This window comes from Pimephales promelas, chromosome 24 (assembly GCF_988280905.1).
Source record: "Pimephales promelas chromosome 24, fPimPro1.hap1.1, whole genome shotgun sequence".
Lineage (NCBI taxonomy): Eukaryota > Metazoa > Chordata > Actinopteri > Cypriniformes > Leuciscidae > Pimephales > Pimephales promelas.
The window spans coordinates 29,145,295-29,157,894 of NC_142792.1; the positions used below are offsets into that span (position 1 = coordinate 29,145,295).

General features: G+C 42.2%; 1 protein-coding gene across 4 annotated transcripts in view; it reads left to right on the top strand.

Moving 5' to 3' along the window:
- usp15 (ubiquitin specific peptidase 15) overlaps window positions 1-12,600 on the top strand; it is a 34,275-nt gene that overhangs the window by 3,018 nt on the left and 18,657 nt on the right. For 3 of the 4 annotated variants that reach the window (XR_016149892.1, XM_039675158.2, XM_039675159.2), the window contains exons 3-7: window positions 3,025-3,155; window positions 9,654-9,780; window positions 11,361-11,506; window positions 11,585-11,646; window positions 11,775-11,864. Coding sequence is in view for 3 of the 4 variants with exons in the window: in XM_039675158.2 (XP_039531092.2) it covers window positions 3,025-3,155; window positions 9,654-9,780; window positions 11,361-11,506; window positions 11,585-11,646; window positions 11,775-11,864 (556 nt within the window). In the remaining variant the exon portion in view is untranslated. The remainder of the gene's footprint in view (window positions 1-3,024; window positions 3,156-9,653; window positions 9,781-11,360; window positions 11,507-11,584; window positions 11,647-11,774; window positions 11,865-12,600) is intronic. The other variant, XM_039675160.2, reaches the window with a different exon arrangement.

A 12,600-nucleotide genomic window follows, 5' to 3' on the forward strand; every position in this document is an offset into this window, starting at 1 on the left:
CATAAGCTTGACTGCAGGAATCTGTGACGGCACTGACAAGAAAACTAGTGTACCGAGGGGACCCAGGCCTAGACTAACAAAAACACTGGTATGGGTCTTGTCTATACACTATAAACATTAGTGCTGTCAAACTGAATGATTCATCAAAAAATAAAAATAACTCATAATCCTGACTGATATCTTCCTGGTATGTTGTGCTATGCTGAATTATACAGCAGGGCTCTCAAGTTTGAAGAAAGGCAGCAGGAGCGAGAGAATCACGTGAGCAATTTCAGGATATAATTATTAATATTATTATTATTATTTGGTTGCATTAAATCTTACCCGGATACAATAATCCTATTTTCTGATTGGCTATTGTCCTCTTTTTCTGATTGGCTGATGAGTGTCAGGCTCGACTGCAGATCTCCAGGGGAGACGCGCTTGATTCCTGCCGGCTCCATAGTGCAGAGAGCGGCGCAGCTAGAGACATGGGCACTGTGGCATATTAAATATATTATAACACGAGATAAATACAAAAGACCGAAACGAGTGACTGTGACGATCAATGCGTGGCACTTCTTGCAGGTGTGATGCACCGTGTACAAACCGGACTGGTTTATATGTTTATACTTCTCATCCAAACACAATCAAATGCACTCTATCTGGATGGCGCGAGTTATCTGGATAGGTTAATTTTTTTTTTACGATGTCAAGCCGAAATGAAAACAAGCCGAAAGGCTATTTATTTAAATGTAAGGAGTAGAAAGTAGCCTACAGATAATTGTGTGAATAGCCTATGTGAGTAGAAGTAAAAAGTCGGCTGAAATATAATTACTCCAGTAAAGTATAGAGGGTCAGAGGTCACAGGGGTCTCTTTTGGCTCGTTTCCACTGAGGGGTGCGGTACAGTACGGGTCGGGTCATGGCCGTGGGAAGTAGGGGTGCGACAGCTGTTTCACTACATTGAAATTTAATATGACGTGACTTTAAAAAACTTTTTGTTTTTCTGCATGTTTTTTTAAGAACACCTTCTACCTTTATAAAACGACTCTAACGATTATTTCATTTCTATATGTTGTCGAATATTAATATAGGCTGCCTATCATAAGGCAAAAGTCGATCTCGCATGGAGTGAGTGACTGATTGAGGTCCAGCATCTCTAAATTGATTTGACACTCATTTTATGCATGTGAAAAAACTAAATACAGATGTCTTGATTAAAGCATTCTTTGGCATTAAGGGCTGTTCACAAAGACCGAGTTTTTCCATTACCCTCTGCAGCTGCTACTGTTCCAATGATTTTCACTGTGAACGCACACGCAACTGTTGCGCTCGCTTGCGTCTCGCGAATGAAACCTCATTCTCAAAACGCGGCACTCAAGTTAAAATAAGTTCAACAAAAATGCACCTCGAGACCTTGCATTCCCCCAAATTCGCCTGTATGTGCTGGAATGGTAGTAATGGTCTAGTGGTTGAACATTAGACTAACGTGCAAGAGTTTCTGAGTTCTAATCCACACTCGCATAGTTATTTTCCCCCCCTCATTAAAACCGATTATGTTTATCAGCTGTTGTCAAGCAGGGACATGACAAAATGTTTGAATGCATTTTACTTTGTGGTTTCAAGCTCGTGTCCGTGTGAAGATGTTCCTTGTGTCAGCGTGAGCCACACAGCACTGAGTCAACGAGTAGCCTACTTTGATCACTTGATTTAAAAAAACAACACATTTCAGCGTGCTATTTCTCCTCTTATTTAACAAATGAATGCTCTGCTAGACTAGTTAACCGGATATGTTTTATTTATTTGTATTGGTACATCCGTGCCGCGAGATGTTTAAAAGTGCTGCTGGGGACAATATCAACCCTGGCAAAAAATCGTGGGGAAATTCGCAAATAATAATTATTAATAATTATAATAATAATAAAAGGTGTTTCTGTTTTTTTTTGTTTTTTTTTTTGCGTCAAAATATTTCTCAAACGGCAGTGCCCCCCCCCCCCCCCCCCCCCCCCCCGCTGATGACCCAATGCCCCTCCAGTAGATCTGCTCTGGCGCCAACTCTGTCAAGCCACGCCCATTAAGCCCCGCCCCCAGCACCCCCATGATAAAATATGTTCCCACGGCCCTGGGTCGGGTCGGGTACACCATGATCAGGCTTGCGTTTCCACCGCCAACAGTACCCTTACTTGATAGGCGTGGTGTGCTGGAAAGAAGCGAGCGACGTCATTTCCGCGCGAAGAAAGCGACATATAAACAACAACGGATGACAGACAGCAGATCTTGTTCTTGCTGTCACTAGAAACAAGCGCTGGCATTAGGGGTCAGAGGTCACAGGGGTCTCTAAAGTGCTTCTGCTCTGTCCCGTCTGCAGATGGGGACGCACTGGGCATCAGGGGTCAGAGGTCACAGGGGTCTCTAAAGTGCTTCTGCTCTGTCCCGTCTGCAGATGGGGACGCGCTGGGCATCAGGGGTCAGAGGTCACAGGGGTCTCTAAAGTGCTTCTGCTCTGTCCCGTCCGCAGATGGGGACGCGCTGGGCATCAGGGGTCAGAGGTCACAGGGGTCTCTAAAGTGCTTCTGCTCTGTCCCGTCTGCAGATGGGGACGCGCTGGGCATCAGGGGTCAGAGGTCACAGGGGTCTCTAAAGTGCTTCTGCTCTGTCCCGTCTGCAGATGGGGACGCGCTGGGCATCAGGGGTCAGAGGTCACAGGGGTCTCTAAAGTGCTTCTGCTCTGTCCCGTCTGCAGATGGGGACGCGCTGGGCATCAGGGGTCAGAGGTCACAGGGGTCTCTAAAGTGCTTCTGCTCTGTCCCGTCTGCAGATGGGGACGCGCTGGGCATCAGGGGTCAGAGGTCACAGGGGTCTCTAAAGTGCTTCTGCTCTGTCCCGTCTGCAGATGGGGACGCGCTGGGCATCAGGGGTCAGAGGTCACAGGGGTCTCTAAAGTGCTTCTGCTCTGTCCCGTCTGCAGATGGGGACGCGCTGGGCATTAGGGGTCAGAGGTCACAGGGGTCTCTAAAGTGCTTCTGCTCTGTCCCGTCTGCAGATGGGGACGCGCTGGGCATCAGGGAGCACCTGATCGATGAGCTGGACTACATCTTGCTGCCGGCCGACGGATGGAGCCGCCTGGTGAGCTGGTACGACCTGATGGAGGGACAGGAGCCCATCGCACGCAAGGTACACACACATCAAAGACACACACACACACACAAGGGGGGTTATTGAATTGAATTGTTTATTGATCCAACAATCAGCTATCTCATATTCATATGAGTGCTGTTCTTCCTGTGGTCAAAAATCACTATTACATATCATTTTTTTTACAAATTAAACATACATTCATACAACAAACTGACCATAAACCATACAACAAACATCCATAAACAAAAACATTGAGTAGAAGATGAACTGAAAAATATTCCTTAATTTAAGTTGGTTAAATTTAAATCAACATCATGAACTAAGAGCCCACTTATACTTAGGTCACAATCTTTCACTTACATAAAACATTCTTTAACAAAACAGAAAAAATAAATAAAAAATAGGAAATCATATACAAACTTACATACAATTTCAGTTTAATTTTAAAGACCCTCTTACTAGCTTCATTCACCAAAAAACTAGGTAATGATTTGCATGCTAGCATGGCCCTATAGTGTACTGTTCTCTGACCAGCTCCTGTTTTATAACCAGGCAAGATACATTTTCCTGCTGATGACTGACGTAACATAATCATGTCCATCCTGGGAAAACTTAAAATTATTAAATAAAATAACAGGAGTCCTTGTTGTTATAACATTTCTTGCAAAACCAAGAAGAGAATAATGTAACCTACTTTTCACTGGTAACCAGTTTAACATATTCAACATATCACAAACTCTGGTTCTATATGAACAATTAAGCACTATACGGGCAGCTTTGTTTTGTGCCACCTGTAATCGATTCAGATTATATTCTGATGTATTGGACCATATAACTGAGAGAGAACCAAAGTTTCCATTGATTGTTTAATCAAATGTCTTGGTAAATATATTTTACAATACCTAATTGCAGCCATCGCTCTCCCCATTTTTTTCAACATTTCATCAATCTGATTTGTCCAGGATATACGGCTATCAATCAATACACCAAGTAACTTAACTTCTGTAACCTGTTCTATTTCTATATCATCTAGTTTTAATTGTAATATTGGCTGTACTCTGCCTACCCTCTGTGAACATAATACACTACATTTTGTTTTTTCTATATTAAGTACCAATTTATTTACATTAACCCATCTCCTAATACGCACTAACTCTTCATTTAGAGTCTCTTCAAGCTCTCTTGCTGTAGACGCTGATGAATATATGGTAGAATCATAGCATGTTATGGTGTGGGGTTGTTTGGTGGAAGAAACTACAGTAAACCAGTACATTTTGAACAATTTCATGCTCCCAACTTTGGGAAGAGTTTGGTGATGTTCCTGTTCCAGCATGACTGCGCTCCAGTGCCAAAGCTGGTCCATGAACACATGGATGAGGAGGAACTGGAGTCCTGAGCTCGACCCCATAGACCTGAAGTAACAGCGGAGACTGAGAGCTTCTCGTCCATCATCAGTGCCGGACCTCACGATCAGAATTCCTATAAACACTCACCAGAAGAGCTGGAGCTGCTATATCTGTAGAGGGTGGACAACTCCATATAAACCCTACGGATACAGACTGGGATTTCATTAAAAGTTCAAGTGGATGCAATGGCAGATGCACTCGGTGCAACGCAGCGGCAGGCGTGACACAAGAGTGTTTTGCTAGTTTGAGCCCAACGCAGGTTTCTTTAACACGTCCTACGCCATGTTGTTTAAATAGCAAATGCATTTGAGCAGGGGGGAGGAGTCACCAGTCAATGACGTCATATCCGCGTTACCCCCGGTTTCCGCCAGGGTTGACCTCGTACTGCAATAGTAACCATGGCGACAGACGTGGACAACTGGGTCGGTTACGCCCGTTATGCGAGCTCAACAGCGTGAGCGTCCCTAGCAGGGTTTGGGTCAAGCATTATGGATAGGGTTGGGTATCGTTTGAATTTGAACGATTCTGATTCCGATTCCGATTCCTTGTTTCGATTCCGGTTCCTAACGATTCTCGATTCCGATTCTTTTTAGAGGCAGGGTCAAAAAAGTTTAGCTAACCTTGATAACCAATGGCCTTTCTGAAGGAAATACTCCTTCTGTAAAAATACTCCTTTTGTCACAAATTTAGCATTTTGCCGAGATTTCGTTATTTTTAGAAAAGTGAAGCCACACTTTGGACCGCCGACGTAAGCTACTCATGTTCGACTCGCGTGGTTATGCCAACACTTCCGGTAGACGCTTCTTCGTTGGTGTTGTTCAGCGGTTTCTTCTTCCGCTCGGCGGACTGTGAATATCGAAAATAGGAATCGAAATTTTAACTTTTGAACGATTCCGGGAAAAACAAAAAGCTAGTCTCGGTTCCAATCGATACTCGATTCCCTAATTATGGACCATGGCAAGCAGACTTTGAGACAAAAAGAATATAAAACTATAAAACTAATCAATGTTATATAGTTCAACATGATGAAAAGTTAGAATACGATCTGTATGTTATTCTCTAATGTTGATCTAGCTTAGTCTCATTCAGCCAACAAACAACCTAACGAACATTCAACACACACAATGCAGTTTAGTGTGATAGTGAAACTGTTACAGCGCTGCGTTACCTCAAGTTTAATTCCTCTAATAAACTGACCTGTGTGAGTAATTCAGCGTGTAGTTCGGTAGAATTAAATTGTCTTATTACTTTATATCCACAGGACTTGTGTTGCGTGTGGCGCTGGTATACGTCTAGCAATCGCGCCCTCGCAATCGTCATGTTAAAAACATCAATGTATTCACTTATCCATAAAAGATCCATCAGCTTGACGACAAGATCCATAATTCAGCTTAATGCGGAATATACGTCATCAACATACGTCATCAATGATATTGTAAGAGATTAGCGCCCCCTGGTGGCGAAACAATCTTGCAAATTGTACCTTTAAGATAATAGCAGGGTTCCAGACTCCGACCAAATTTTTTGAGAGTGTGTGAGTTAAAATTGTATGTGGTCGCATATGTGCGAGTGGACGCTCACGCAATATAACGCCGTTGTATCCGCTGCTGCAGTCCGTAACTTATTGTAGCATCTCACACGAGGCCAGAGTTCAGTTAAGGCGAGACACTACAGGTGAATAGGGTAAAATTTTAAACTAGCAGATATCACCTTGAAACTTTCCCAGTTGATTACCTACATTAAGATGAGAAAAAAATGTATTACAAGTTTTCTGTAATTTAATGTTTAAATATGCAAATGAGGCATTATCTGATTAAATATGCACTAATTTGCATATCTTTAAAACAACGAAATCTGACTATTGGATAAAGACAGGTTCAATTTTTTTTTCATTGTGTTCATATAATAGATGGGGAAAAAATTACAGAAGGATTTATGGATATCTGCTTTTGTTATCCTGTAAATCAGAATATACCATCAATAGTCTTTAAAAAATGATTTTCGGCATGTTTTTTGGGATAAAATGTTACATAAATCAGGCTAGGAATAATATATTTACAAATCCCTCTGTAAATGTCTTCATAATATAACTAGGTACAAGACTGGAAAGTTTGGTGTATATAGGTGCTACTGAAGTGGAGATTTCAGACTTTGAGTATGAGAAAAAAGTCATTTTGAGAAAACGGGCTTTAAAAATTTATATTCTAAAATTCCACACATTTCTACATGAAAACATTGCTAACAAGCAAAATAACTGGCCAAGTTATTGTTTATAACAATTTACATGAAAAATGACAACTGAATAAAACAACATTGCCAAATAAGCAGCCACTGTTGTGTTGCGTGCGCTTCATCTTTATTTATAGATTGGCTTCCCATCGACAGCTTGCGTTCAGATGCGCTTCCCGAGGGCATTTCACAGGGTAATACATCACTAATTTTCCTTTTCCCCCTAGCAAGTGACAACTGCTGTAATCTTTTCGATAAATGACGTGAAGTCATTTTCATTCATTCATTCAGAAAGTCCCGCGGAAAGCTAAACCAAATCAGCAAGCGTCAAAGCATACCATGTGACGATTGACGAATCACGTTAATCCCCGAGGTAAACAAATCCCCACTTTTGCTTCCACGATTGGATGTTGATTAAAAGGAAATGACCATATTGGAAAGGAGAGAGATGTGCTTTGTATGTGATGAGAGGGTGTATGCAGCGATCGTGGAGCAGCGCGATCATTTAGAACGCAACTTTTGTTGAATTTATGAGAAATCTACAGGCGCAAACTGACAGTGTAGTAAAATAAAGACCTAAATATGTATTTCGGACTTTTTTTTCAACACAAGTCTGAAAGAATACAGGTTATTGAAGTCAAATATCCCAAAATCTCAAAATTGACCAGTGGAAAAAAAAACGATGTTTTTGCCTGCCGTGTCTCGCCTTAACTTGTTTATTCGCCAGAGCACAACGTGCAGACATTCAGAAAACACAGCTTCAGAATAGAGCGACGAAAACAACAGACGAACTTCCTCAACCCGCCCCCTCTCCTCAGGCCGCCAACCAACAGCTACATTATGTTCAAAATAAACGAGTAGGCTACATCATGAATCCATTTTCCAAACCGTGCCCAATGCCTGAGTGACTCGCCATAGACATTAATGGAGAGAAGTAGCTCACGCGCAGTGCACACTGATGGTCAATCACCAATTACGAATTCATGAATTAAGGCATATAAAAATGAAGCTGTCTCGAAACAGCGTGCCCCTTCCTACCTCTTTTCAGCAGTTAGATGATGACTGAGGAAAAGCAAATTATTATAAAATGCAGAAGGTAAGGAGTGTGAGATTTCAGATTTTTGTTACAATTATAAACTTTGATAATGAAAAATCTGTATTAGCTTATTATAATACTCTAATCTTTTAAAATGAAATGCATACATTTGACTGTTTAATGATGGTTTAAAGATAATGCTGATAGAAAGATGATAAGAAAGAAAGAATATGATTCAAACGTAAATAGATTGTACATAATTCAACTGTAAAATGCTTAAGATTACGGATTAAAATTACTGTCCAAAATCCATGAAAATCCTGAAATTTGGCAATGATAATTAATATATTACAGGTATTTATGCTGCAACCCAGAAACTCTTTGCTAGCTTTGGTCCATTGAAACCACTGTTCATCAGCATGCATTGATTAATCCCATGGCATGTAGCAAAAAAAAAAAAAAAGTGCGACTAAATCATATGCTGGTGAAAGTTGGTAGCACCAGTGCAACCAGTAGAAAAGTTAGTCTGGAGCCCTGAATAGGGACAACCCTTTTAGATCATGCGCCGGGAGGGCCAACCATCTAACGCTTAAGACCATGTGCTCAGATCTAAACTACGGCCCTCAGTGTGTGTGTGTGTGTGTAGATGAGGAGTGTGTAATGAGGCGCTGGTGAAGTGTGTGTCAGTGACTGGGCTGGTGTTGAGGGTGTCGGGTGGCTCTGGGTTATTTCTGTGCTGACCGGAGCAGCGCATGACCACCGCCGCCGCACAGAAGCATGGACCCCAGCATGCAGCAGGTTCGGACGCCTTCTCTCTCCTGGGCTTTGGGGAAGAGGTTGGCGCGGGTGCGGAGACGGCCGGGCGAGGGCAGAGAGGGAGGAATCGGGTGAAGGAAGGAGCGGGCGTCCCGATCGAGAGCGTGGGGTTTTCCTGCTGCGCTTCAGGCCCGGCAGAATAAATACTCAGGAATCCTTCAGCTGTTGGGCTTCAGCTGCTGCTAAAATAAGCTCTCGCCCGTCGCCTCGAGGAAAACCTCCGCTCTTCTTCCTCAGGCTTTCTGTCCTGGTGTACCAGCACACATAGCTAAACTTTCTTACATCGAGATATGTGTACTGGAGATATGTGTACTGGAGATTTGTGTACTGGAGATTTGTGTACTGGAGATTTGTGTACTGGAGATTTGTTTACTGGTTTGTGCTCAAAACAAGATCATATATCTGCCAATAGGGGAGATTTTCTCTTTGAATCGAGTTGATTTTTCTGAACTCATTGGTATATATGAAGAGTTCAGATGCAAAAGCCTCTAAATGCCATTTGAAACTTTCTTCTTTAATGATGATTTTTATCAAACTTGTATATTTATGTTCAGTAATTTCAGTTAAATAACAATTAATAGGTAATTATCATTGCTATTTAAGTGAAGTCACTGAACTTAAATATACAAGTTTGATAAAAATCATCATTAAAGAAGAAAGTTTCAAATGGCACTTAGAGGCTTTTGCATCTGAACTCTTCATATGTTCTCTCACTTCATTTTCATACATTTATCAGTCATTTTGATTCTCCGGTAAACTTAAGAGTGTTTAGATATTTGTGCTGCAAAACTAGACAGAAACATAATTTGTGAGGAAGAACGCGGTGTGAGAAGCAGAGTCTGCTTTCAGCGCTCGAGATTTCTCCAGGGATATATACAGTACAGATGGTTTCAGAGCAGCTTCACCGTGATGATCAGGGAGATATAGAAGACCACAAAATCATTGTTCAGATCTATCTGATCATATTAGCAGTGCAGTCGAATCTTTGATGTGACGAGGGCTCTTGTTTCTGTTGATGGTGTGTGTGTGTGTGTGTGTGTTCCTCAGGTGGTGGAGCAGGGCATGTTCGTCAAACACTGTAAGGTGGAAGTCTACCTCACCGAGCTGAAGCTGTGTGAAGACGGCAACATGGACAACATCGTCACCAGGAGGTTCAGCAAAGCAGACACTATCGGTACTGAATAGTGTTGTCAAAAAACTCGGTACTTCGGTACCAAGTCGGTACTAAAAAAAAAAAAATGTTACGGTACCAGCTTTTCTAGGTACCGAATACCAGGTTAATCCAGTTCTAGACGCGCTGTCTGAAAGGTGCACAGTTGCGTCCTCTTCATAACGCTGAAATGCTCTCTCTCTGAATCCACTTGTTGACACGAAAGGAGGAAAGAGCCACATATGGAAATATTTTGGATTAGGCTAATGTCACGTTGCCATAAGAGGCCGATTACATGCAAATTCGCAATTTCAAATATAGGCGCGAGGCAAGCGCGCTCATAATAAAAACTCGTTGCATAGCAACGACAGACGCCGCGTGAGAGCAAGCGCTTTGGAAAGAATAAGCACGCGCAAAAATATAATAAAAAACACGCGCGATATGTGAACGGCCTCTAAAGTGCTTCCGGGGTAGTTTTACGAGTACATGAGCACAGTAGTATCCACCCGACACTAGAGTACTACTGGTATCAGTGCCAGTTAGGCGTATTCTTGCCTTTATAACTCAGCAGGTTTAAAAAGCCTTTTCAAAATTAAATATGAATGCAGTTTTAGATTAAATAAAAGGACAGTCAAATCAAATAAAACATGTTTTTTCTCCTGTAGCCTATAGTTTGGTAATGCTACAATAAGATACCATTCATCAACATTAGCTACTTCACATCAACGCATTGAGTGAACAATATATTTTTACAACATTAATTAATGTTTGTAAATGTTATTTAATAGAAACACTTCAATTCATTCATTGTGCATTAAATAAATGTTAACGGATTAGAACTTTACAAACAACTTTAAAAATGTGTTAGTGTATACTATTGTTTATTTTAGGTCATTTTATCTAATCTTTTTCTAAAGTGTTTATAATGCAAATGTACAGTTTCCATACTTGTAACCGTGATAAACACTTAAATATATGTAAATTTAAACTAAGCTTTGGTACCGAGAACCGTGAATTTTTACTGGTATTGGTACCGAATACTGAAATTTTGGTACCGTGACAACACTAGTACTGAATAACTCCAGTCTGAGATCCAGCCGATTATGATCATTCTGTCATTAATGATTCACCTTCTCCACCTAGTTTTAAACCTGTAAGACCTTTATCTTCAGAACTCAAATTAAGATATTTTAATGAATCTTTCTGTGCCTCCACTGACAGCTACGCAACCGACTCCTTGATGCTCAAAAGCTCATAAAGAGATCGTAAAACTGATCCATGTGATTTGACCAGTTTAGTCCACACTCGGTCGCCTTGTGTGATGAACAGATTGAATTCTTCCCCATTATACTCTCTGTGGTCAGTGTTTGAAACCCATACTGGTATCACTGCACGCCTACAGAGATGATAAACAGGAAACCCAGTGTATGATCTCTTTATGAACGATGGTCATGGACAGGAATCTCCATGTGTGTTTCTGAAGGTGAACCTTCCAGTGTTTCAGGATGCGGGCGGGTAACTGATGACAGAACGATGATTATTGGCTGAACTCTTTGAATGGTGGCTGTGGTTAGGTTGAGATCTGAACACATCTGTCCTGACAGACACCATCGAGCAAGAGATGCGGAAGCTGTTCAGCATTCCCGACGAGAAGGAGACCCGGCTGTGGAACAAGTACATGAGCAACACGTTTGAGCCGCTGAACAAGCCGGACAGCACCATTCAGGACGCCGGACTCTATCAGGGACAGGTGAGCAGGCGCTGTCTCAGGACGGACGTCATTGTTTCGCAGTGATGGGAATGAGGCTTTTGCTCTGTCTGTCTGCAGGTTCTCGTAATCGAACAGAAGAACGAAGACGGCACGTGGCCTCGCGGCTCTTCGGCGCTCAAGTGAGTCAGTGTGACGAATGGATCATCAGATGCTTTGACACTGGCTTGTTTGCTTTCTCGGTGTCCTTGACCCCTTCCCGACGGTTGGCATCATTTCCCGTAACTCATGCTCTTCTTGTCTTTTGAAGGTCATCTGGTGCTTCCTCTCTCTCTGCTTTACCAAAGATCTGCCCTTCATCTCTCGCAAACAATCATAACAGCAGCTTCAGCGGCCGCAAGTAAGCCTGCAGGGGGCGGGGCTGAGAGGAGGGGCTTATGTGGGCAGGGCTAGGTGGTGGTTCTTCGTGGGCGGGGCTTGGGGAGGGGGTTATTTGTGGGCAGGGCTCAGTGGTGGTTCTTGGGAAGGGGGTTGTTTGTGGGCGGGGCTTATGTGGGCAGGGCTCGGCGTTTGTTCTTGGTGGGTGGGGCTTGGGGAGGAGGTTATTTGTGGGCGGGGCTAAGGCAAGGTCTTATGAATGAGTTTGGCTAATGGAAACCCTTCCAGTTTTCTCCATTTCCCTCTTCTGCATTGATTGTCTTGAATCTTTTGGGTCGTTATCATGTGTAAACGTCCACTTACAGCCCTGCTCCAGTTTCTCACAGATGGCCTCACGTTCTCCTCACACTCTTTGGAGTATTCACTGTATTGTAGGGCTGGGTGTCGATTCACATTTCAATTTCGATTCGATTTCGATTCACAAGCTCTCAGTTCGATTCGATTTCGATTCTCGATTCAATTTTCGATTTCGATTCCTGATTTGATTCTCGATTCGACTATAATGAAGATGTAATACAAATCCTATATTTATAAAAAAGAACAGTGGACATAAGTTTACTAGTGGTTAAGTAATACAAGGAAATTAAGAGCCATTAACCTGTATATAAAACTCTTTTTATTTTAGGTACACTAAATGCATACAGAGAATAAACAGGATTTTGATGCAATATGCAAAAAAAGTCAGAACAGTTGCACAG